General features: G+C 41.7%; 1 protein-coding gene across 15 annotated transcripts in view; it reads left to right on the top strand.

Moving 5' to 3' along the window:
• The first annotated feature begins 1945 nt into the window (after window positions 1-1945).
• DOCK10 (dedicator of cytokinesis 10) overlaps window positions 1946-27473 on the top strand; it is a 263891-nt gene continuing 238363 nt past the window's right edge. For 5 of the 15 annotated variants that reach the window (XM_070619973.1, XM_070619968.1, XM_070619966.1 and 2 more), the window contains exon 1: window positions 1963-2431. In XM_070619973.1, coding sequence (XP_070476074.1) covers window positions 2306-2431 — 126 coding nt within the window. In that variant the 5' untranslated portion in view covers window positions 1963-2305. Of the gene's footprint in view, window positions 2438-27473 lie in introns of all 15 variants that reach the window. The other 10 variants (XM_070619964.1, XM_070619969.1, XM_070619959.1 and 7 more) reach the window with 5 other exon arrangements.

The following is a 27473-nucleotide window of genomic DNA, read 5'->3' as shown; positions in this document are numbered from 1 at the left end:
GGTATGGACAGTGCAAATAGGCATTGTTCATCATATCCTCTCACGTCAGTGTTCTGACAGACCCTCTGAACCTGGAGAAAGTAACATTTGTAGCAATAAAGGAAGTAAGAGGGATGTTACTTGATATGATTGAAGACACCTGTGTGGGTTCCTGGGCGTTTCTGATCAGCTCAGCGAGTTGCCATGCCTAGGACACATTCTGAGGTATATTCCATCACTGCAGCCGTCCCTTCCAGCACACCTTTCTCTTCTCCTTCCCGGTCTTTCTCTGCCTCAGGTGTTGGCACCCTCAGCTCTCTGACTGCACCAGCCCATCTAAGCCCTTTGGAAAGTCATCCACAAACCAATATTTATTGAGAACCTACTGTGTGCCAGGTAATGTCCTGAAACAAGGGATAAAGAATAGATACACGTTCTTGGGAAGCTCAAGTTTATTCAAAAGTGCTTAATGTATTATCTCTCTCAAGAAAATATGCATTTGAAAGCATCGCCACGGGGCACAGTTGTCCTAGGAGGGTGTGGTTAGGGGAGTAATTTTCACAGAGACCTCACCGGCCACCACAGAGGCAACCGCCTGACTCGCCTACCCTTAACAGTTACGTTGTCCCCATGTTGCTTACCACGTGAAAGCATGTAATGCAAGACGCAGTACTTTGTTACAAAGTATATTGTAGAAACAGCTCCTGTTTTAGACGGCACTTCCCAAATCTTCCAGATCCTCTGCGTATCGTGATTTCCAGAATGTTCTGAAATAATGCCCAATCAGTATCTCCACCTAACTGAATCCCAGATAGCAGAGAGCTGACTCAAATGTATTTACCAGCCCCTTAAGCATTCTTTATACCCATACTTGAGGTTGTGTTAAAACTATATATTGGCGGGGCCAAGTTCCCGCCTCCGCTGCGGCGCCCCAGGATTCGGGTCCTGGGCGCGGACATGGCACCGCTCGTCAGGCCACGTTGAGGCGCGTCCTACATCCCACAACTAGAAGGACGTGCAACTAAGATATACAACTGTGTTGGTGGGGGGGGGGGGGCGGTTGGGGAGATAAAGCAGAAAAAAAAAAACTATATATTGGCTTTGGGAAAATGTCAGTATCATAGATCTATAAAAAGCTGTTAAGAAGAACCTAGAATACTTGGAGTGGCTGTCCCAGATCTCTCCAGACTGGTGTCCTAGTGGCCAGGGCTGCTCTTCCACCCCACTAGCCCCGCACAGGGTTGGAGAACCACCACCGTGGGAGTGACGCAGGATGAGAATTCTTAGAAGACTTTAATCAGATAGCGGGAGACAGTGTGCAGGCCAGATGGATGTGTGGCAAGAATGGGAGCAGAAAAACAACACAAATTAAGTCCACCCCCATACCTGACCCACACTACCTAGTAACCCCTAGTCCCAGCCTCCTATGTAATACCACTGCCCAAGCTTCTTGGCCCACATTGCTCTGATTTATACACACTTGTATTTGTTTATTTGTTAACCTCGTTATTTGGTCCTCCCAGCCCCAACCCCAAAAACGTATCAGCCCCACACAGCCTTGAAAGGTGGGGCTGGTAAGTTCCCCTCCTTTATCCCCAGTTTCCAGAACAATATTACCTGGCACATAGTAGGTGCTTAACGAATACTGGTGGAAGGCGTATATGAATTTGCAAGCTTATTCCAAGGTCCTGAGTGAGGGCTTTGGCAAAGGACCCTTCTAAGGGCTGGCTTGGGCGACGCTGCAGGGATCCCAGGCACCAGACCCTTAACAAGCTTCTGACCACCCCCCTTCCAGGGATGGAAGGGCGAACTGAGCTCGGCCCGCGCCCATTCCTCAGCCCCGCAAAGTAGGGGCCAAATGAGCAAATGCGGCCAGCGCTCCAGCACTGCGAGGAGCCTCCAAATGGGGACTGGGGCCGCGGGGAGGCCCCGCCCGAGCCCCGCGGGGGCCGCCCCGCGCCGTCCCCCGCCCCCTGCCGTTCCCCCGGGCGGCGGGGACAGCCCCGGCCGGCCAGCTGAGCGCGTCCCGCGGCCCCCGCTCCAGAGGCGCCGCCGCCGCCGGGCAGGGGCCGCTCCCCGAGTTGGCCGCGCGCGCCCGGAGGAGCGCAGAGTTTGGAAAGTCGTCGCGAAGCTTCAGCGGAGAGCAGGGGGTGGGGGAGTGGGGGTGCAAGAGAGAAAAACCCGCCTCTTGCGAGTAGAGCGAGGAAGAGGGGGGGAAAGGCTCCGAGTTCCGCTTCCTGAACGCCGGGTGGGTAGAGAAGGTCGGCGCTGGGAAGGCCAGCGGGACGCGCGCTCCGGGCCCGCGGCGCGATCTGCGCGGCCGGCGATGGCCGGCGAGCGAACTCGCAGGTTCACCCGGAGCCTGCTGCGACCCGGGCAGGCGGCCGAGCTCCGGCACAGCGCCGCGTCCGCCGCCGCGGTGGCCGTCAGCAGCCGGCAGCAGCAGCAGCGGGTGAGTGTGGCGCGTCCTCCGCGCCTCCCCGCGCGCCCCGGGCGGCCGGGGACCCCCGAGCCCGCCCCTCCTGAGGCGCCCAGTGCGCCCCTGCTCCTGCCCCTGCCCCTGCCCTCCCCTCCCCTCCCCTCCCCTCCCCCGCACTCCCTCCTCCGCCGCCTGTGCGTTCGCCCGGGGCGCCACCTCTGCGAGGCAGCGCCCCCGCCGCGTGAGGATCGGGGGCGCGTTTGGGGACCCGGGAGACTCAGAGGAGCAGCTCTGCGGGCAGCAGAAGCGCAGCGTGGGAGAGGATGTGCTTGGCTTCGGGGAGGTGACGGGAAGGCATCGCGAGTCGCAGTGGTGCTAGGTTGTGGGGTGCCAGGGACCCCAGGGTGGAGGTATCTCCACAACGGAACCCCTCAGTCCCCAGGTCTGAGCTTCCCCATCACCGCCGGCGACTAGTGAGCAGGGCGGAAAGGATGTGATCCGAGGTCCTCGCTGGGGCTAAAGCTGGGAGCCTCACATTACCGCTCTCGTGGAAATGCAGTACTTCGCACCACTGTCCCTCGACGGTGTAAAAACCCACAAACCACTTCATGCTACTCCAGAAAGAGCTGGGGAAACAGGCCGGGGAGACGTGGGTCATTAAGTATCCAGTGGTTTCTGGTATTTTTCTAAGACGTTCACAGGGTTCTCCCGCCAACATCGCTTTACTGGTTACTTCCTTCTTGCAACGCCTTTTAAGCGCGGGGTGATTTCCGCGGGAAATCCCTGGGGCAACAGCCAGCCCTTCTTGTCTGATGCCCAAATCATATCCATACCTCTCCAGATGTTCATAAGTTCCAGTAGGTGTCACACTCCGGGGTGGAAGTGTCAGAAAAAAAACAACTCTGGGGGGAAGGGGAGTGAGCGGGAACAGCCTTCCACCGAGACGTGGGCTCACCAGCCGCGCTCTTGGCCTGCCTTTGCTGGACCGGAATCCCACGTTTTGGGCTTCATTTTCCTTTTTGCCAGGAAATATCATTAGGAATTAAACGACTTCTTTTAAGAGTGTCAGAGAAAGTGTTACTCTTGCCAGTCACCCAGGAGGAGGGAGCCAAGAGCTGCCCAGAGCCAGTTCCCACAGCCAGGACTTTTCTCTAAAGCCAGAGGTCGGAAAGTTGAACAGAACGGAAGCTAATTGCCTGGCAGAGGGAAGAGGCGTTGGATGCTCAAGAGGGTGGGGGTGATTGGCGTGTGAAGCGAGTTGGTGGCCAGGGTGCCTTCTCTTTCACTTACCACTGGCTGCAGTCTGCTGTTACTCAGAAGTGATTCACTGTTAGTCAACCCTGTGCCAGGGGCTGCCCGGTGGTTCTGCTACCAGCGTGCACATTTTCAGGGCAGAAAGGAGAAACTGTCAAAAAGAACATTTGAGAAAAAGACAGTTCAAGTAAAAGCAGAGATAATACGAAAATCTACAGGCATGCATAGAAAATAATTTTGACTTTTGAATGATGGTTCAGGATTGTGGCTTTGTCATTCTCTGCCATTTGCTTTACAATTACTTTCCTTTGCAGTTGATTCCTTTTATCGAATCTCAGTAATGACTTGGTACGGAGGTGCAGGGAAATAAGTAGCATTCAATTGGAATAAACAGCTCTAAATGTTTTAAATTTTTCTTTTGTTTTTAAGTGGGTTCTCCTGGAGTTTTTGTAGCACTGGAATTTCTATAAAGACTGTGTATCCTGGATACCTTTCTACACATACACATACCTTACTTTCTCCAAATTTATGTCAGATTTGAAATCCTAGGCTATCTTCTCAAAATGAATAAGCTCAATGTCTTAAATAGAGTTGGGGGAGGGGGCGATTCACCGGCAAAGGTGTTCCTGCCTCTCTCCCTCACTTCAGCACCTTGGCCAACACTCCTGAACTAGCTTCTGCCAAGACATTTCATGGGATCTTACACACCTAGTCAGGCAGTTTTGGCAGCGATTTTGGCAGCAAGAAGACATGTGCTTTGCATTCCATCCTGTCAGTTAACTCATGAGGGGACACAGGAAGGTGATGAGTTCTCTGAGTTGATACCCAAACTCAGTGGGACTCTGTGGGGCAGAGCATCCCCTTGGAACCTAAAACCTTGCAACTGGGCTAGGCAGTGAAGACTAATTCTTGCTTATGCTGACCCAATCCTTTAAGATTCTTTATGGATGTTGCTTCAAGTCTTCAAATCCTGGTTGTCAAGGGGTAAAATTAATAGATGGAGGAAGAAGATTGTGGGTAGCCCACTTCAATACAGGCAAGTAGAGTTGCGTGTATTGTAGCAAACTGTCATTTATTAAAAAATATTTGAGAGGCACTAGAAGGTTTTGCTGAGAAAAACTACCTGCTAGATTCATACAGCACCCTTTCTAAAATCCGTCAGAATGTTACAGAGAGATTGTTGAGGGTTTGAACTCTGCTCTACCTAATAAGAGTAGATAAGGTTGTCAGATTAGCAATATATGTATATTCTATCACACATACATACACCTGGGACAGGAAAGCTCCAGAATGTGTTTGGATTATGGAGAGCAGAGAGCACAGGGATGCTGAGTGAGGGCACTGACAGGGCGGCCAACGTTTATAGCAGTTCCTGAGGAAAGCAAAAGTAGACATCAAAGCAAACTCGATTTCTGTTTTAACGCAAGGCACTGTGGTAGGCTCATGTGCAGGCAGGCTTCTAAAGAGGTGCCACCTTATTTTGCATCCCTCTTAAGAACAATTATGAAGATATATCTGCACGCCTGTGTTCACTGCAGCATTTTCCACAATAGCCAAAATATGGAGACAACCTAAATGTCTGTCAAGGGATGAATGGATAAAGAAAATGTGCTATATATACATACACAGTGGAATATTATGCAACCTTTAAAAAGAAGGGAGTCCTGCCATTTGCAACAATGTGGATGAACTCAGAGGACATTATGCTAAGTGAAATAAGTCAGACACAGAAAGACAAGTACTGGATGAACTCACTTATATGTGGGATCTAAAAATGATATAACTCATAGAAGCAGAGAGAAGAATGGTGGTTGCTGGGACCAGGGGTAGGGAGGTGAGGGGAAAATGAGGAGGTATTGCTCAAAGGGTACAAAGTTTCACTTACACAGGGTAAATGAGTTCTGGAGACCAGTGTACAGCGTGGTGATGATAGTTGACATTACTATATTGTATACTTGAAATTTGCCAAGAGGATAGATCTTTAATTAAATCTTCTCAACACACACACACAAACACACACACACACCATGGTAACTGTGTAGAGGTGATGGATAGTTATTTAATTTGATTGTGGTGATCTTTTCACATTGTCTACATATATCAAAATATCAAGTTGTACACCTTAAATAGATATAGTTTTTATGTATCAAAGATATCTCAATGAAACTGTTAAAAAGCAAAAACTAAGCCATAATAATAAAGAACAATTATGAAAAAAGCCCTACATTTTGAAAAGAGAAATATTTTCTCCTTAATTATCCTAAAAATTTTTTTTAGAAGACAAATGAATCACAGCTCATGCAGAGGGCAATCATAGGATCGAGTAAAATTTGAGTAATTTCCTGACACACCATTCATGGTAGTCCCACAAAACAAACTTCTCTAGAGCAGAATCTCAGTTCAAAAGTGATCAGCAACGTTTCTCCAATGTCAGGACTTGGGTGTTTTATTGCTTTGGTTGAATATACATACTGTGTTGGCCTCAAAATTATAACACCACTAACTAGGCATTCTTTTTTGATAAGAAGCTCTTCTTTTAAAATATATGAAGTATATTTGTACTTTGGCATGAATTAGCTCATTTAGGTAGCTTTCCACAATTCATTAAGCTATAAACCTAGGGTTTGTTTACATTTCTGCATATATATTATGATTGGTAGAATTTCAAAAGAAAGATACTAAAAAAAATTATAGATTACTTTTCTACTGACACCACATCAGATCTGTCACTTTGAGAGAAATGGAGTCTTATTTATAGAACAGGAAAAGGTGAGTCAAAGACTTTGGGTAAGAGAGAGGGTGAGAACTATCTAGTGTCAGATGATGAAAAGGAAGCACAAAGGCGGGTGGAGGTTTAGTGAAGACCAAATAATCATTTGGTCAGTTTCTGCCTAATGCTGTTTGTGTGTTTCCTAGATCAGGAGATCCCTCATCCTGTACTCTTTAATGCATTTGTGACATTGACTCTGTTGTTACACAAAAATTTCTCTGCAGCTCATTTTTGAATTGTATCTAACTTTATTGACGTCTTTTAAAGAGGAAACATCCTGCCCGAAGTGATGGTACTTAACCACTATGTTTTCTCTCTCCCCGTCCACCCAGAAAGTGTCAGTAGTAAAGAGAAGACAGTATTGACTTCAGTCGTCACAAAAATTCCATATCCTCTCTTTGCTTTGATGTGTTCTAACTTCCTCTGTTCCCCACTGATACTGCTTTGGGTATTTTAGGGAGCTTTGAATAGAAGCAGAACCTTTGACGGACCGAAGATCTTTGGTTGAGAAGTAACGAATATATAAACATGTTTCCAGGAGCAGGAGGAATTCCTAGAAGGAAGAACTTCCTCCCCTCTGAACTTTGTGGTTTAAACAGTTGAGAGTGGGAGGGGTTTTAAAACATTGAGTGGGAGATACTAGAATTTCCCAAAAGTCATATGATGGGAGTAAGAATAAGTGAAAAGATGCAGAAAGCGATACTGAATGAAGATGAAACACTTGTTTTCTTCCTGTCGGTGTCTAGAGCTAAAAGCAATAGGCAAAGTGAACCTGTTTAATTGGTATTCACACAGTCATTTTGTTGTTGTTTTTTGGATGGGGCTCTTCATAACAAGGGTGTAGCTTTAGCAGAAATGAGACCCATTAGAAGAAATCACACATTCATGTTTTCATCTGAGGAAAGTCCCTTGTCTGGCGAAGAAGTCAACACAAACTTAGTTTACAAAATCAAGTTTGAATGTTATTGATTGTATGAACTGCTTTTGGCTTCTTAAGGGCATTGCAGAAGTAACTTTGAAGACAAATGGTAATGACAGTTGAAAAATTAAAGAATGAGTAAACATGTGTGGTTTTTGGCTTTTTCTTCACAACCGTTCTCACCAAGGCCTACCACGGAAAAAGAGCAGTAATCAATGTGTTATGATAAACCATGTGTTGAAAGGCTACAAATGTCTGGCACGGTGATAAATGTTTTATTTAATTCTCAGAGCAACCTTAGGAGGAAGCTATGATTGTTGCGAGGCACAGAGAAGTTCATGGAGACTCACGGGATTAAATACTTTGCTTAAGTAGCTCACATCTTTTGTATCCTGAATAGTAACTAGCAAAGAGTTACTTACCTTCCAATTTTGTAGCCACTTCCAACAGCATCTCAAAATAGGAAGGCATGAGGAGTTGCTGTGGGTTGATGTTGCCTTCTGACTTACCCGAAGAGGTAAGAGCTCAACCTGAGGAAGAGGAACTTTGTCCTTCCCACTGGTATTTCAGATTACCTGTCAGTGTTTACTTCAGTGTTCTTTTGAGGTTAGAAGCCACAGCAGAGGCTGTTCCAGGTACCCATAATAATAAGAGACCCTCCCAAGGCAACCAGAGCTCAATTGTTAAGTCCTTAAAATATAAACTTATTTAGTCATCCCCAGGCCATCTGACAAATTGTGAAAGAGGGTGGGGTTTGTTCTTCTCAAGTCCACTTCTCTTCTATGCCTGGATGCTTCTCCATTCTCAATCACTTCACCCCACTCCGGCAAATTTTCTAATGCACTGTGTGTCCTGGAGCACATGTTTCCATTTTCTTCTAGGCTGTGTTGGGATTCTTTTTTTCACACGCTATCTTATTTGAAGGAGTAATTCTGAGTGTCTTACAAAGATGCATAAAAGATGACAACAACAAAAAATAGAGTAAGTAAGGAGGTAAAAAGCAATAGTAGCAACAAAAAAGAAGCAGTATTAGGAAAGTTAAATGTAGTCAGAAGTAGGTCATTGGAGTAGGATCAGTAAATAAAACGCATAACCATTAAGTCCTGTAGTCTTGCCTAAAGGTGCTTCCTAGTGGCCAAGTCAAAGAGGAAAACATGATCAGTGATGAGATTAAGAGGTCTATAAGATAAAAGAAAATAATTTGCTCTAGACATATTCAGCTTTAACTTGTAGTGAGACTCAAGAGATAAGACAGTGTTTTTCTGTGATTTTTCATAAAGGGCAGCATATGCAGTGATGAAGCCTCATCTCTTAGAATGTGGTCCGTGAGCCAGCAGCATTGGCATCACCTGGGAGCTAGTTAGAAATACAGAATCCCAGACCCCACGCCAGAACCACTGGATCAGAACATGCATTTTAACAAGATCCTCTGGTGATTTGTGAACACATTAAAATTTGAGAAACACGAAAGTAAGCTACAACTTTAGCCTTATTTTTGTAGTATATTGTCAGATAAAGGCAATTGTCTGAGGATCCAATACAATGTGGTTTATTCTACAAATCTTTGAAGGGGTCACTTGAGGCAAAGATAAAATTTAGACGGCCTAGGAATGGAAATGGGACTGGTTCATTGCTAAGTGATTGCAGAGAAATTCCTTGCTTGTTTGTGTTCTATTTTCTCCTCCCACTAGCACCTTGATTGTAGTGTGAACTTATGTTAAGCTTCTAGGCTAAGAAAAAATTCCATAACACACATGAAATAGTTGTAATCTGAATCTGCAAAGGTTCTCACCTGGGGTTATGGCCCTAAAGACCTGCTCCAGGGCAAGGCCAGTGTTACCCACTTACCAGAAAATTTTGAAGCAGAATCACTCCAACCCATGAAGGACATGCAATGATGATTCCTTGTTGCTTTATAAGATTTATGTTGCTATCACATTGACACTCTTAGTGATTTGAAAATATTTGGTTATATCAGAAAATCAGATTGTTACAATCAGAAAATCATGAAAATGTTTTTTTCTCTTATAGTCATTGAGTCTCAGGAAAAAAATGATTTCTCTCATTCACATTGGAATGCCTTAAGGATGGGATTCCGTGGAATTCCAGATCTTGGTTTCCCCATATGCCAGACTGTGGTCCAAGACCCCTTTGATTGGCTGTCCTTCACCACCATCTTGGGATACTCTTTCCTCTTCCCCACTATCCACGTTGGAGTCCCACCGTGCGCTTTGAACAATAGGCCAGTTTGGGAGTTGCTATAGGAAATGTCAGAGCCTGTGAATCTGGAAACTGGAATTCCACCCTGGCTCTGTGATTTTTGCTAAGTCACTTCTCTTTTTGGAGTCTTGGTTTCCTGATCTGTGAAATTAGGGTTCTTCCATTTGCCATTTCTGTGCCCCAGAGTTCTCATGGCTTCTCCTCCTCATCCCTCAGGGTCTCAAATGCCACCTCCCTAGGAGGGTCATCCTTGATCACCAAATTGAAGTATTTTCCCCAGCCTCCTTCTGCCACAACTTTCTCTGTTCCATTACTCTGTTTCATTTTCTTCATAGCTCTTACCACAACCTAAAGTGATCTTTTACTTATTTAATTTATTATTCTCTTTTCCAACTTTTCTGCCTTCAAATGTAAGTGCCATTGAGAGAAAGAAACTTGTCTATTTCGTTACTTTTATATTGTATTTACAATATGACAATAAGAGAGGGATCTCTCTTCCCATACAAATGAGGTGCTTAAGGAAAGTCAGGAAAGTAGGCAGGATGCACAACAGTGAGAGATCGTAGTGGAACTATGACTTAAAATTTTCCAGGTTGTCAATATCTGCTAATGATATTCCTGAGTCATCTTCTTCCCAGTCTACTTGGTAAGTGGTGGAAATATGGTTATATAGAAGGATATTGTGCACATCCTATGTGCCAGGTACTTTATTAGTACAATCTCTTTTAATCCTCCTGACAACCCTATGGCAAAGGGTTTTTATTCCTATTTTATAGATGAGAAAAGAGATGCTTGGAGATCAAGAACTTGTCCCAGATCAAATGACTAGTAAATGATGAATCCAGGAGTCCCCCGCAGGCAGTCCGACTGCAGAGTCTGTGTTCTCCACGACTACTCTGTACTGCAGACCAGCTCCACCAGACAGGCAGGGCTTCATTAAACATGCAGTTAGCATCCATGCGAGAGAGCAAGGAGAGAAAAGGAAACCTCAGAGTCCTAGCCATAGGAAGAGGTTTTTAAAAAGAGTTTCTTAACACGAGAAGAGCTGTGGTTGTTTTTGCTCTGCTTAACAATTTGTCATTTATGACATCTCAGCAACAGGGAATATTGGGAGGGACACCAAGTTTGGACACTGTGTCAGTGCTCGATCATTTCCCTAGGACCAGCACTAGCACTGAGTGGGTTAAGCTTTGCAGACAAAGGCTCCTTCAGCTCTGAAAGGGGCATCATTTTCTTCTCCTCCTTCTATAGAAATGCATTTCTGACATGATAAGCATGAGGTAGTTGGGTTACAGCATTACATCTGCTGCATTGTCTTCTGTGGTTTTGATTTTAATGTTCATGTTTACAAATGAGAGGGTTTTTTCCCACTGAAGTGAGTTTTGTTTGCCTCTTATCTTTCACAGTAGTGTCAGTGGGCTGGAAAGAAGTGCTTGTGTTTGCTGGACTCGACATGTTGACCTACATTAAATGATGTAGAAATAATAAAATTTAATGAACGTGGCTGAGTTAGTGGCGATAGAGAAAAACACTTGCCTTTGAAAACGTGAATGTTTTGCAATTGGATTGAAGTGGAAATGTCTGCCTCTGAGACTAGAAGAATTAATGGACCCAGATCATCAAAAGTTCCTTTAATTGTGCTGCTAACTGTGAAAATAGTTTTTCTAATTTAATTTCAGTGTACCTCCTCTCTTGACTTGTAGAATTTGGGAAGCTAGGCGGCTCTTTAAACACCAAAGTGGCAGAGTTTAATAATAGGATCTGGAGGGCAAGTTTGTTGAAAAAGATGACACCATTTATGATTAGCACAATAAGCCTCTCTTCATATAATTACTTTAGTAATTACCAATTTAACTGAATAATTAAGGGTCTCAAAATGACCAGTGTCTTTTGGCCTTTCAAATTATGCATTCTAGAAAAAGGACACAGACATAAACGTTTGACTCGGCAAACAAGCAAACAAAAAACTTAACAAAATTTGCTATTCAAGGAAATATGATAATTAAATTATTTTTGAACACCCATTGTCACAGCTCTTTCCAACAAGAAAATGGAAATTGACTACAGCTGAGTAGCCTTCACAAAAATGAAAGTGGTGTTGGAGCTCAGTAACTTTTTTGAAGAAGAAAATTCAAATGTGGAGAACTAATAATGGAAGTCATTTACTTTTTATGTTTTTTACATTATTTTAAAAAATCAGACATTTATTCAAAAGAGGATTTTATTTTCCAAAGAATAATACTCCAGTTTCCTTTAAAGCATATCCATGTACATAGCTATAAATTTTCCCTATATGGGAAACTGCTAGTAATAAATTTTATTGGCATACCAGTATGCACAGATAAGATTCATTCAGGACTTTTCTGAGTGTTCACAGGGAAGGTTCATTTATTAACTTCAAGTTTTGAAGTCAAAAGCCATTATGTGGCTGCTACCCAATCAATTTGAAAAACGAATCTTTTTATTGTTAGGAGGCGGTGGTATCCAAGATGTGTAACCTTGGCCAAGTCTGTGAGCTTCTTTGGATTTCAGCTTCCTTATTTTTTTAGCATAAGATGGTTAGACATTAAGATCTTTAAAGATGGTTTAGTCCTAAAACTCTAGAGAGTTCTTATTCTTTTTAAGAGGTTTTCATAGAGGGTTGAAATAATGTTTTTCACTGTAATAATATCATTATTGATTAAGATATCTGATTTTAGCAACTGGGAGAATTGATTCAATTGTGTATTGCACATTGTTGCGCAACCAAATGTGTATTTCAGTAATGGAAATGGTAGCATGAAGTGGTTATTTGAAGATGTAATGAAGGGAATGGCTGTTTACACACCTGCACCCGAAAGAACGGGCTAGTTTCTTGGGAATTGACAAAAGGACAGTCAACAGTGACAAAGGTGGGCAAGTCAGCCTCTTGTGACCCAGTGGAGGCTCCGAGGCAAGCATTTCCCATTTTCTCTTCCCGCAGAGAACGTAAGACCCCCGCCCCCCGGCTTTAAGAGAGCATGTTTTCCAGTTTCCATGCCCAATCTTTATAATTGCAGCCCTCTGGCTTAAGGTCTGTCCCAAGCTCTTCTCAGCACCCACATGACTCGAATATAGGTGAGTGAGGGGAGAGTCAGAGCTGTCCTCCAAGCTCCACACCTTCTCCCCGCCAGCAAAAAAGCAGCAAGAATCTCTCTTCTCCTAGCTCTGTCTCTGTCTCTATCTTTTGGTTTCTGCTTCTATCACCTCCTTCTCCCTTCTCACACCTGAGAAAGGTAATATGATCTGTCTCTGCCCTTGTGTCATTTCAGAGATGTTGAGAAGCCAGCAGAGTCTTCCTTCAGCCCTATGCCCAAATTGTCCTCCTAGCACCCTAATCCCTAACTAGTTCTATGGTCTTTCATTCCGCAGTTAGTAATCAATGAATACAGAGGATGGCCATTGACTTAAATTCATGCCAAAGTGTAGACCCATTCTTGAGCAGGGGTACCTTGGGAAGAGCCCTTATCCTTTAGGATAAAAGGGCAGAGAAATGGGAGGCTAGTGGTACCAGAGATAACTTTTCACAGCTTTACTGGTAGCTAGCTTGATCTCTGGCATAGGAAACCACAATTTACATGAAACTTGTCCCTATGGACTGTCGCGGACCAGGAGGATGAAGTGTGGTTTTGCCCTCACATTCCCTATACTCTGATAGACCTTTAAGGATAAGTACTGTGGTTATTGTTGCCCAATATCCAGAGCAGCAAAATGCCTGGGACAGAGAATGCGCTTACTAAATACTAATACAATGTCGCCTTTGGAGACCACAGAAGTACAGGTTAGGTATGTGAAAAGATTTGCAGGTATATTTGAGAAGAAATACTGTGGCAATAAAGTCTCAGCATATAGTATCTGCTCAGTAGCCACCAATCGAATTAAAGCAAACTGAATGGAATTGAATTCCAGATTCCCCTAAAAGGCTATTCAGAGATTTAAAAAAATTAAATGTCGATTGGCATGAATGTATATTCTTGGTTACATAAGATTCAGCCGAGCAGGCGTTCTTGTTCTAATACCAGCTTCTTCCTCTGTGGGCACCTCGGTGGCACACACAGGCCTTGCTGTGTGGCCAGAGATGTTTTTGTCATTCCCACTGATGCTGTCACGAGGCTTCTGCAGAACAAAACTCTGAGCGGGGTGCAGAAAATGATTGATTGAAATTCAGGAAGTGTGGGCGACAGAGTTTTGACAGCACTCCATTCCCAGTCCCATGATGGAGAGCAGTTTAGATTCTCAAGTAAACCCTTAATAAATCACCAGAGCCATATGATTTTATCAGTGAGTGTGAGTGCTATTTCAGTTCTTAAAAACTCTGCTTCTTGCCTTGAAGTCAGAGAGCTTTCCTGAACTGTTTTAGACCATTGTAATAACTGTGATTTCTGTGGGCTTTTTTAGTCCGATTTTCAGTTAATAGTCTCTTTTAACATCTGTACTTTTTAAATTTTTGTGGCTTTTATTAAATTAATAACTCCAAATATACAAAATAATGAGGAAAAAAACTAGTGATCACCCATAATCCCGCCACCCACTGGTAACAACTTTTGGTGTGTTTATTTGAAACATTTGTCTCTTCACAAAAATATTCTTGGACACACATTTAAGATAATATTAAGTTTTTCATGTATGTTAAGTGATTCAAGATAAATTTTGTTCAGAGAATTCTTTCTTCTGGTATTTACGTATATCAACTCCACATGAAATCTATGTTGTAAATAAGGAAAGAGAAATTGTGCTACATTTCTTGGTATCCTACAGTTGTAAACATTTAGACCTAAAGGAAAACTTTGTCTAAAAGGAGATGAGGAAACAGCGACAGGGAGGTATGAGTGAATGTGGTCGGGGTCACAGAGCAAGGGCACCGATGATCTCAAAGCCGGTTCCTTTTGTCCTTCAGCCCAGCGTACTATCTGCAGCCATTAGTATAATTTAGTATCATAAAATGAAAATCTAGTCTTTGGCTGGGCCTCATCGTTTTGTTTATGTGAGAGTAGCTTCAATCCTTGGTAGAGCTCAAACCTACCAGAGCCTGAACTTCCTTCTCCATGTTCTGTCTACTGTCGTGTACTGAGGAGCCTGGTGGGCAGGACCAAATATTCTGTGTATCAGGGCCAGACAAGCTATCTACAATGTGTGTCCATGGACTCAGTGACTGTTACTCAGAAAGATAGGCTGAAACTATCTTTTATCTTTTATCGTTTAACCGTTAGGTTAAATGAACCCTTTAACACAGGCAGTTTTATTCAAAATGGCGTCTTCGATTCATTAATAAGCAGAGTCTGAGTGTGTTTTTGGTCACAGAAGAGTGGATCAAGTATTCCTCGATATATTTGCAGTTCATGGAATACCTTGAGAGAAAATGGCCCACTTAGTGTTGGGGTTCACCAGGGACATAGCCTTCGACCTTCTTCTCTCTACCTTCCCCCAAAACCTCCCTACGTGATTCACCCTCTCACACGGGGGCAGCTCTCACCTATGCACCGATATTTCCAATTCTCTCTCCACTTTCTGCTCTGCGTCTGAGCTCTGCCCATTGATGTCTCTCTGCTGGATCCCTCAGTTACTTCCAACTCAACAGGATCCATATCTAACCCATTTTCTTGCCTCATAAATCTGTTTTTCTTTTTCCCTGAGTTTTATATCTAAGTTGATCCCATTAATCTCAAACTGGAACCATGCTCGATTCTTTCCACTCCCTGCCGCCCCACATCAGATCATGCTTCAAGCACTGGCAATTCTGCCTCATCAATATTTCACACATGTCCCTGACCTTAATGATCTAGGTACATCGCCCAAGATTTCTTCCCTAGATTGTCTTGTGCAATGTCCTTGAGGTTTTTTTCTAGCCTACCAGCTAGTCACTTTCCTGTCTGTGGTCTCCCCACACGATATTCCGCCTTTCACACTTTGCCTACATTATCTTGTGAGCATACATTTTGAAGCAAGATACATCGTTTCTGGAATGCTGCTAATACTCTTGATTACTGGCCCAAAGGATTAAATCCCATCTGGTTCCAACCTACCTTTCCAGCCTCACTTTCTAGTAGATTCTTTCCTCAACTTTCTCCACAGTACAGCCACTCAAGATTCTGGGCATTTGCCACGTGTGCCGTGCACTTTTTTGCCACGAGCTGCTCAGAGTACACTTCCTTTCTTTCTCTTCTTGTTCAACTCCTACTTGCCTTTCAAGACCCAACTCATTTTTTCCTTCACCTGTTACCCATTCTTGAGTCCATAGGCCGACAGTCTCTTCCTCTTCTATGTTTCATAGCACTTCTTGAATATGTTTTTGTTGTAATTATTTAGTTATTGTCTCACCTCATCAGACAGTTATAGAGTTATATTATAGTGTAATAAATGATTCTTGGGTAGATGGATGGAGAGAGGAGTGTGTGTATTTATAGTTCTTTTGTATGTTCTAGTCACTCCATGCCATTTTTGAAAGGGAAGTCGCTGCAAATATTGTAGTGCAAGAGGAGCAATATGGCATTGTCTCTCTCTTCCTTACTTAGATACTTGAAATATTGCCTAGCTTTAGAAATAATAGCCCAGCATTCAGGTCCAATGCTTTTGAAAAAATGAAACAGGTTCAGAGATTTTTTAAAAGGATCCGTTTTAATTATTGCCTTTCACTGAGATGATGTGACTGTGAGGAAAAATTGCATTTTAGGTCTGTGATTTTTGTGTTTTTCGAAGTGCACACCCTATCATTTCTCACTAGAATTTTTAGCTCCGGAACATTTCTACCATTTCTAAATATTTTTTCTAGCTGCAGTGAGTTATAATAAATTGTGCATTAAATTTTTTATGAATCATCCAGTTGGCTGGGGGAAATATAGAGACATTAAATTGCTCCGTTGCTAACGCTGAAAATCTTTCATCTAATAGCTGCAAACCTCAGCATCCCCTTAGTGTCTGGGTCAAAGACCCAATGGCCACTTTTGGGAACCTGGTATGCAACATGCACCTGTAAGCCATAGGCTTTGATGTTTGGCCTTTCCATGGCCCAGAGTGTACCTTTCACCATTCTTCCTCAGATGTCTTCTCACTCATCATTTCCTCAAGGATCCTTCCTTGGTCTCTGACCGAACCCAAGGAAGCTAGAATTGCACTGGGTAGCCACCTCCTGTGGCAAATACTGGTCTTCTGTTTTTAAATTACAAAGTATTTCATATATAAGAAAAGTGTCTAGAATATATATTCGCTCCTTAAAGAACAAAGATAAAACTATTGCTTATGAGGTGCCCATGAGCAAGCCCTTTGCAGACCTCGTCCCACTGCCTCTCCCCATCCTAAGCGCCTTCCTTCCCTTGAAGTCACCACAAAACAAAATGTGCTCAGCCCTCCTCCACTGTGCTTTCTACTTTTTTATTTTGGAGAACATTCGGATTACAAAAAAGTTGTAAAAATAGTATAAAAAATCTGATATCCCCTTTCCCCAGATTCCCCAAATGTTACCATTTCCCACACTTAAAATTAATCATCCTCTCTTTCCCTCCAGGCTCTTTCTGTCCCTCTCTGTTCGCCCTGTCTCTCTAACACACATACACACACATACACACACGCATGCAATATTGTTTTTCTGAGATATTTGAGAATAAATTGCATGCATGATGCCCTTTTACCTCAAAATACTTCAGGTGTATTTCCTAAAAGCAGTTCTCTTACATACCTATAACATAATGACCAAAATCAAGAAGTTAACATTGATACAATAATAACGTCTAATCCATAGACTTGATTAAGATTTTGCTAATTGACCCACTATGTTTTTTCTGGTCCAGGATCCAAGGTACATTGCATTTAGATGTCAGCTCTCTTCAGTCTTCTTTAATCTGGAACCATTTCTCAGTCTTTGTGTGTCTTTCTTGACCTTGACATTTGGAAAAACCCAGGCCCATTGCTGTGTAAGATGGACCTCAGTCTGGTTTTAGATGATGCTGTCTCATGATTAGATTCAAGCTGTGAAGTTTGGGGCAGATATGTCCCAGAAGCCATGGGGTATCCTCAGTGCCTCTGCCTGTCAGGGGGACATGATGTCATTTTGTCCCATTACTGGTGACTTAGGTATGATGGCTTATCCTCTGTAAAGTTACTAGGTTCCTGCCTCAGTCAGCTTGGGTCTGCTATAACAAAATGCCATAGACCAGGTGGCTTAAACAACAAACACTTACATTTTACAGTTCTGGAGGCTGGGAAGTCCAAGATCAAGGCACAGGCAGATCTAGTGTCTCATGACAGCACTCTTCGTCATTTGTAGACAGCTGTCTTCTCAGTGTACCTTCACATGGTGTAGAGCTGAGAGAGAAGCGAGCTCTCGAGTGTCTCTTATAAGGGCACTAATCCCATTCATGAGGGCTCCACCTTCATGACCCAGTTACCTCCCAAAGACCCCATCTCCAAATATCATCACATTGAATTAGGGTGTCAACAGATGAATTCTGGTGGACATGAGTATTCAGTCCACAGCAGTTCTCTCTGTAACTAACCAGTAACTTTTGGGGAGATCTTCTGAGACGCCTCTGCTTCTCCTCATACTTTTGCCACTAATTTTAGCATCTAGAGACAATACTTTCCTGAAGCAGTTATTACTGGATGGACATTTAGGTGGTTTCCATTTGTTTAGTGATTTGCTATTATGAATCTCCTGATGCACAGGTGTAGGGACTTCTGGAGTGAATGCCCTTGCTGAACTTCTGTAAGATTGTTTTCCAAAAGGACAACACACACGCACCCTTCCTTGACAGAAAAGCTATTGTCAGACTTTTTGATTTTTGCTGGTTTGCTGGGTGTAAGACGGTATCATATTGCTATTTTCATTTGCATTTCCCTGTTTGCAAAGTAGAACATCTTTTTATACTGGCCTTTTTTGTCTCCTTTTCACAGTGAAGATTTAGTATGTATTCGGGAGATTTGAGTTCATATCAGCAAGTGTTCCAAAAATTAATGATAGGATGATCATCAGAAGTTGTTTTGGAGAAGGAAGTTTGTTGAATTTATTTAAATTGCATCTTGAAGTTTCATGAGCATTTTCTCAAAAGTATGTTGGGAATTAGGAACAGCACCCTTCCATCATCAAGTTTATGGACTTCGTTTCTCACTCCGTAAATATCCTATATAAAATTCTCATAATGAGATTCACAACAATAAATGCAAGCAGGTGTCTCCATTTAAGAAAATTCCAAGTACTTGAACTTTTGCCCAAATCTAGGGCCTATTTGGCCCTCAGAGTTTCCTGGCCCCTAGCATTTCTTATGCACATGTTTTGTTTAAATCAAACTGAATTATATAGTATAAAATGTCTCGCATATTCCATTTGAGCTATAGTAAACGCTCAGCCTGAAAGGCAGATAGTAATTTCAAAGACACACAGTTTTCCAGGTACACATTCTGGTCGTAGTATGTAGTTTTTATATTAGAAGATTGTTTTTGACCTTAAATTTAGGTTATCAGTTAAATACCACACATGTATGAAAATATGTGGTCATGCAAGCGAGTTTGATATAGAAAAATGACTTGTTTCTACTGACACAGGGTTGCTATTGATCAGGATTGTGACTTGGAGCTGGGTATGCATTCCGGCTGGCAAAATGAAACCTTCAGGGAATACGTAAAAGGGCCCCTGCAGAAGTGGAGCAGGCAGCTCATTTTGACCCAACAAGAGAAATGGGCATAGAGTGGTTAAGTAAATTGCCAAGATTATACAGTTTTAAATGGCGGAGATAGGACTCAAGCTCCAGAACTCAATCTTAGCTACTCTATTGTAAAATACTGTGTATGTTTTTGTGGGGTGGGCGTGTATATGGACATTAGAACATTGTACATTGTAGGGCATAATGGGAAAAATGTGTAATTAGGAAAATGCAATTTAATGTTATTGAGTATAAGATCCAACTTGATATGTGTTCTTTTGTCACTTACTAAATGGAAGAGCAATTTCTACAAAAGTTCATTATAAATAACTTATTGAAATGCAAATACTTACAACTTTGTAGAACAGTCTAAATTTTTTAATGTCTGGGTCCCATCTTCGTGTTCTGTGGTGAACTTCCAGCTGACTCAAGTGTCCCAAAGGAACTGTATCCTCTTTGTATCCAGGAGGAGTCTTAAGAATACTGAAGAACACAGACACTCAAATTTGTAGGTCTTGGAGAAGAGCTGGGAGAGAAATAAAACAAACCAACCAACAGTAACAGCAAACTCTTAGGACTCTTTCTTCTCTCCTCTGTCCCAACCGAAATAGGACGTCAAACTGCAGATTCCAGAAAGCTGCGATCTACCAACATATGTGATTGTGACAGGAACCTGCTGCTAGTGTTTGAAGTGCAGACCTTGTCACAAAGTAGAATGAAGCTCCACTCCACAGGGGGCAGGGTCTTCATGGACAAATCTTTCCCTAAGGTTATCTTTTTCCCACATTTCTCCCACTTCCTGAACAACATGTCTTAAACAAATAAAATTGATTAAAATAAACAGTAAGAGCAGTTTTGAGTGGGGAATAATCAAAAATGGGCATTCCAGGGTGGGTAGGTAGGGACATTGATTGGGGTAAGGAGGCATTAGTGTCTGCTTAGCTTTAGTGGGAATGAAAGAGTGATGATTTATTCCCTGTTTAACCAACTGCCTAGTTCTACTGGCAGATTCCTGATGGACACAGGATATGCTGCTGGGCAAGACCCTTATGATCTCTGTCACACTGGTTGTTTAGCACGAGGCAAAGCTCACCAATTCCCCTCACCTTTAGCAAACTCCCTTGATTTATACCCAACCCTCCCTGAAAGTGTAGCTCCTTAAACGAAATGCTGATTGTTATATCTTTGCAGATGTGTTTAAAACCAATGACTATAAACAATATATTTCTATGTCACATATGCATTCCATCACATTTATGGAGTTGTTTCCATAAAAGTACCAGAGGTGGGGTGTACGTGTGTCTGAGACCTGAGATTCTTAGAAATTTAAACCAATTTCATTTTCCTTACTATGAGGAAATGCTCTAGTGTATGTCAGAAATTAGATTTCTGAAGGTGGGGATTGCCCTAAATGAGACCAAGTGTTGTTTCATTTATCTCATTTTGAGACGCTTGCAACACATTTTTAGAAAATGACATCATCTCCTGATTGCCATTAAGTTGACAAATTGTCCCTTAGGATCTTAAAATAGCAGCCTCTACTCAGAGGAGGGAAAACCCCCAGAATATATCACAGCCATCGATGTCACTCTTGGCCATCCAAATAATGTAATATAGTATGATTTTTGGAGAACAATCATAATAAACAAAACATAGGGGAAAATTGCTCTAAAAATGTTATACGTTGCTGGGTTAAGTTGTTTGGCAGAAAACAGCTTCTTCGCCTCATGATTAGTTCATTATTTCTCTACTCCTTCACCAATGTGTTCGCCATATTTCGTCTTGATCTTTGCTGTGACTCATCTGTCCTGCTCTATGGACTGTATTGACAACAGATGAACGTAAATGTGTGTCTCATTCTCAACAAAATGTCAAGGACATATAGTTACAATTGTTATGATCCCCCTTTTAAAAGATATTATATATTTTAATATTGATTTCAAGACTGTTTATTCATGAATCATTGTTAATGTGAGTGTTCTAGAATGGGAGAGAAAAGTAGTATTAAATCGTTGGCAGTTTCAAATTATGAAAGGCCGTAGAGGTAAGCGCTCTGTCTACCTGGACAAATAGTTATAGATATGTCGAGTCTGCATCTCTGACTGGTCGAGATTCCTAAGGACTTAAGGCACGAGAATAGCATATGGACTGTAGATATGCTTGCAATTGACACCCCTGTCTTCAGGGCTTCATCTTGTTGGCTTAGCTTTGTCAGTTCGTCACATAGCTTGACTGAAAGCATGGGAACTTGCCTCACTTAGACTCCAGTTTTGGCTGCTGCTCCTTAGCTTAATAATCATGAAATCAGTAGACCATGCTTTGCAGAATGAGAACTGAATATTAAAAACTTTCGATCTTTTGTTCACCCTCGCATTCCAGCCTGCTACCAAAGCCAGAGCTAAGGGCTGCGTTTGCAAAGGAGCTTCCAGCCATGAGAGGATAAACCCTCTGTTTCAGAACGGGAGATTTGGTGTCAGAGAAATGTGGAGCAGGCCACTGTGTTTGACAGAACATAGTAGGCATTGAACAGCTGGAACCAAATGGAAGCCAGGAGGGAGGAGATGCCAGGAGTATCAAAAATGGGTGTAAAGAAAAAACTAGGCCGGAGCATGGGGTGGTGAAGTTTGGCTTGAGGGTTTGTATCTTAGCCAGGAAAAAGAAAAAACTTAAACCACACTCTCTTCAGCTTTGAAGTTGCCAGCCCCCAAATTCACAGTTGTCGTCTTTTTAGTTAACCAGGAGGATCTGTTGCAGGTCTTGGAAACCCAGATCCTGTATTAAGTGGGGAGTGCGGTATTACTCCATATCTGTTCAGGAAACGATCATATCATGTGGTCAGGATGACAGCCTTTACTTACTCAAAATCCCATACATAATAGGGGTTCTAAGGAGGGCTGCACAGGCAGAGAGCCTGATGAACGAGATGTTGGAGGATTGGTCTCCATGTGGCCCAAGGCACGAGGCTGTTTTCTCTCTTACGTAATCACCAAAGTGTTCTGTACAATTCAAAAAGAAAAGTTCAGAAAACGTATAGCCATTCAAAAATAGATTGTTGCTAATTGGTAACAGAGCTTTACATCCATTTACATGACAGCTTGGAAAAGCCTAGAACTCTGCCATCTTCAGCTGCAACTTGTTGCCCTTCTGTGAAACCAGCCGAATGCTCTATCCTAGAGGCAGGGCTGGTTCAGAGGGGATGCACATTGCTCATTTCACTCAGCCCCCGAATTCAGTCCTGCGAAGAATGGCAGCTGCCTCCACACCAATCCCTGGGTCTCTTTCTTCCTCCCAGCTGTTCAGAAACAGGGATGAACAATTTAGTCCTCATGATTGATATGAAACACAGAGTAGAAAAGAGGAGACGAAATACTTTGTTAAAAATAACGGTGATAAAAAATGTTTCCTCGAGGGGCCGGCCCGGTGGCGCAGCGGTTAAGTTCGCACGTTCCGCTTCTCGGTGGCCCGGGGTTTGCCGTCTCGGATCCCCGGTGCGGACATGGCACTGCTTGGCATGCCATCCTGTGGTAGGCATCCCACACATAAAGTAGAGGAAGATGGGCACGATGTTAGCTCAGGGCCAGGCTTCCTCAGCAAAAAGAGGAGGACTGGCAGTAGTTAGCTCAGGGCTAATCTTCCTCCAAAAAAAAAAAAAAAAGAAAATGTTTCCTCATGCACTGTATTTTTCTTTGAAAATGTATGAATACTACATTTGGAAAGCAAGTTGTCATGTTGGTATAACATTCCTTAAAGCTCACTTTCTGTTGTGGAAAATCCAGTCAAACACGAGTGTGGGACAGCTCTAACCTAGGGGGCCGCCCTCCGTGACTGTGAATTCCTGGTCTTCCAGCAGAGAGGCTGACATGGAGAGGCAGGGAATGGGGGCTGGCAACCAGACGGTGGCCTCTGTTCTCGGTTGGCAGGGATAAAGAAAAACAGATGCTATTATAAATAGAATTATAGCCCAAACCAGGATTACTTGGATAACTCAGTCAACACAAGGCTTTGTTTGATTCAATTTTCTAGATGATTTCATCAATGATTAACCTAACTTTGTTAGCGGAGATCTAAAAGGAGAGCCAGCTTAAATATATTCGGCAAGACCAGCATTTTCTTTTGGCTTTTTTTTTTTTTTTTTTTGAATAGTAGGCATGTCTTCACTTATTGGCTTCTTTGACTACACAGTGCTATCCACCTTTCTTTTTTTCCTTCACAAAGCAGAAAAAAATCACTAAGCAATTCCATTTAGAACTCTCGAAGAAAATGGCCAAGCTGGAGAAGTATTCATGCTGAATAATTATCTTAGATGTTTTACCCAAATGGCATATCAGATCAAACTGCCGAATCAATCAGTTAATGAGTCTGTGTGTCTTTCTGTCTCTCTCTCATTACAATATCATTTTATTTCTGTTTCTCTCCACATAACATGTATGAACAGTGGAATTTGTTTCTGTGGTTAAGCTGTCTTCAAAAATAGAAGTTGGATGGCTAATTCCATCCTAAACTGATCTCTTTGACTTACTCATACTGCATAACCTTTGGAAATGTATATCATAGGCCCAAAGCTGGACTTAATGACCCATCCACTCTTGTCATTTCCTAAAAATGAAATTATTGGAAAACAGATTTGATTAGGAAATCCTTTCAAAAGTTTTTCTCGGTTTAATTTTAGTGTTATTTGGGCTTGAGCTTGGAAAGTTAAAAATACAAGTAAAAGGACTTGCGATTTAGAAAGAATGTACATTTAGATAATACCACCTCCTGGATTTCTAATAGAATATTTGCCTTCTTACTCCTATCAGTTGAAGATGAAAGTTTCTCTTTTCTTACTCAAAAGCTTCTAAATAAATACATACTATAATATATTACAGTTATGCACCACAGAATGACGTTTCAGTCAATGATGGACCGCATATACGACATTGGTCCCATAAGATTAGCACCATATAGCCTGGGTGTGTAGTAGGCTATACCATCTAGGTTTATGTAAGTACACTCTGCAATGTTTGCACAACCATGAAATCTCCTAATGATGCATTTCTTGGAAACCGTCCCTGTCATTAAGCAACACATGACTGTATTAAAAACGACCCTTATTTTGAGCATTAAATTTAAGAATTCTCTATATGTTGTATAAATCCAGATAAAACAGAAAATCTTGACATGCAGACCAATTATTCTATTTTTCAATTTTACTTGCGTATTTTATATAGAAAAGGTCATAGTGAGACATTTAAACAGCAAATTATATGCTAGTGACAAACCTGTTAACCAGACTTGTTAGAGCTACCTGACTAGTGAGCAGCCATGATAGACTACAATAGAAACACAAATAGTACATAATGGTTTTTGGCTTTATAGTTTGCAAAGAATTTTAAGATGGGATTATCTCAAGATAATCCCATCTCATGTAAGTCTCGAAAAAGCTGTATAATGGGGAAATTGAAGCTTAAAGAGTTTGAGTGAGATTTCTGGCCAAAATGTTCTTATTTTAGCTGATTATTTTTCTTTTTAGTTAGTGGCATTTTATTTTCCTTAGTTGGCATTTCAAGGCTCCCTCTCCACCTTTCCTATCCCTACCAAGTGTAAAGATTTAAAAAAGTCTTTCCCATAAAAATAGAAAAGAAACAGAAACGCCAAGTGGTAAGCAGGACTGAAAGCAAGAAATAGTTCAATGGCAGAACCAGAAGTAGAACAGGGGTATTGCCTCTGAGTGACCTGTACTGAATGTGCCTCATTCAAGGCGGGCATCGGAAACGAGACTCAAACCTGGAAACCAGGGGTTGGAATGGGGGTCCATTGCCCTGGAAAAGGCATGGACAAAGCTGCCACCCCTGTCCCATCCCTAGGAGCCACATTCCTGAAACACAGCCTCTCAGCCTTGGCTGAGCTACCAGCTGGCCTGGATCTTGGGTCTCTCCTGTCACCATGTGTTGGAGTCACCAGGCTGGGTTGGAAAGTAGGATGGCCCCGTACTCTGATTATCTGATCAAGATTAGTCTGCAGACTAAAATTCCAGAACATATGAGGAAGATGAGTGCTAAGAAGAGTGCTCCCTTAAATCAACAATCAAAGGATGAATTTGGTCCTGATTACATGGAAATAATGGTTGAATCCAGAAAAGACTTCTTTGAAAGTATAGTAAAATGCTGCCATCATTGAAAAGTGGGGATCTGATAGTTGTTCAATCACAAAACCCACAAAGTTGCATTATGATAAGGAAAATGAAATATGTTTTGATTATCTTCCAGCTTCTGTGGGAAAAATAAAATAAGAAATGTTTTTATTTTTATATTTTTATGTATTGAATATATTAGTAATTTAAAAAAACTACAGGTCACTAGTGTAGATTTTGTACTATACACTAAATTGAGAAAATCTCAAATGATCATAAAGTGGTCACTTCTGAAGTACACTGCCACCCAGACTCCCTCTCCCCAGGAATTGATAAGACTTTTATTCAATCTTCAGATGAGAACAGACAGATGATAGAGGTCAATCACCAATTACATTATAACCACATTAAAGTATTTTACATCCCCTTATGATGAAGTTTGCTTGGAATCTTCAAGAGGTAAAGGAAGAATTAGTGACTGTAGAAAGAAAAACAAAACAAGAACATAATCGATTTTTTTAAATGAACCGATTGGAAATCATGGAAATGAAAATGATACCCCTGAACTTAAGGAATAAACTTCAGACTAGACACAGTTCAAGAGACAGCTAACGCATTAAAAGACGATGCTGAATTCACACAGAACGAAATTCAGAGGAGATTAAAGATATGAAAGGGAAAAAAAATGCTAAATTCAGCTGTATTAAAATTAAGAGGAGAAATAAAACGTTGGGCTTCTAAACCAGCAGAGGAGAAAAAGAATTTAAAACATGCCATTCAACCAAACGCGTAATAGGGAAAAAAAGGACACAAACAAAAGACATGATTAGTAGACATCTCAAAATAAAATTTTAGTCATTCATCTAAATACATCAATATCATCCACAATAAATGGAAGCTGATTAATCTCACCCATTATGACACAGAGAATATACTTAATAATTATACTAATACTATAATATAATATCCTATAATAAAATTATAGCATCTTTTATTTCTAAAAAATCCTTTCGATTTTTTGTAAGGAAATTTCTTTTCATTTAATTGGAAGTTTTTCAGCAACTAAGCTTTCTCTCAATACAGAAACACCCAAAACATCATCTCAAAAATTTTTATTGTCTCCGAAAGATATATAAGATAACCATTTAGGCAACCATGATACCTAGTTACTGTAGGACATAGGTGATATCATTTCAGAATTCCCAGAGGCAAAATGTGGGTTTAAAATCCGCATTTTGATTTGTGGATTTTTTATCCCACTATAGGCATTTGTTTCCAATGAGTTCTTAAGTTGTATTTCTTTTTTGAAAATAACCTTTATGTTCTGACTTTCAGAAATTTTTTAATGATATCACCTACTTCTTAGGGTTATGAAATACAGTCGCCCAAAATGCTTTTCTCCCGTATCTTTTGGAGACGTTGAAAAATTTTCGAAATGGTATTTTGGGTGTTCATGTGTTAAAAACAGCTTAGTCGCTGAAAAATTCTAATTAAGTGAAAAGAAATTCGCTTACAAAAAATAGAAAAGGATGTTATCCCAAGATGCTATAATATATTATGATAGATGATGTATGATGCTCTAATATAGTTTAATTCTGCAGTTTGGTACAATATAAATCATATTTAAGGAGGGAAGCATCCCAAGTACATCTAAAATTCTGAAATGATGATTTCTTGGTGGCAGATGTTTTTAAAATCTCATCTTTGCTACAACAGAATATCCTCACTAAAAGAAAAATTTTTTTGTATTGGGAACTGTGAGGTCCTGGAAGGAAAGAAAGGCATTCATTTCTATGGGGAAATCAAGCTGTTGTTTAATTTTTGTGCACTTTGATGAAGCTCTGGCAGGGCACCCTGTCATGCCTAGTGGACTCTTACCCTGACTGAGCTGCGCCAACTCTCCTGAGGGGTCAGCGTGGTCCTCTTACTGGGCGTCCGTCCACCTCTATCACTGAGAACATGTCACATCCTGGGCTTGCACAATCAGCAGATGAGTACAGGACGAGGCGACTTTAACCAGCAGGGATGAGGCTGATTAAAAAGAGATTTGCACAATGTCCTTGTAAGAGGAAGTACACAGGCATCTTTCCTAAAGATTTTTAAATTATGGCTGTTTCTAAGTGGCAGTTTGCTAAAGTACTCAGAAAGAG

Source organism: Equus przewalskii, chromosome 5 (assembly GCF_037783145.1).
Source record: "Equus przewalskii isolate Varuska chromosome 5, EquPr2, whole genome shotgun sequence".
NCBI classification, from domain to species: domain Eukaryota; kingdom Metazoa; phylum Chordata; class Mammalia; order Perissodactyla; family Equidae; genus Equus; species Equus przewalskii.
This window is presented reverse-complemented; position numbering and strand designations above follow the sequence as displayed.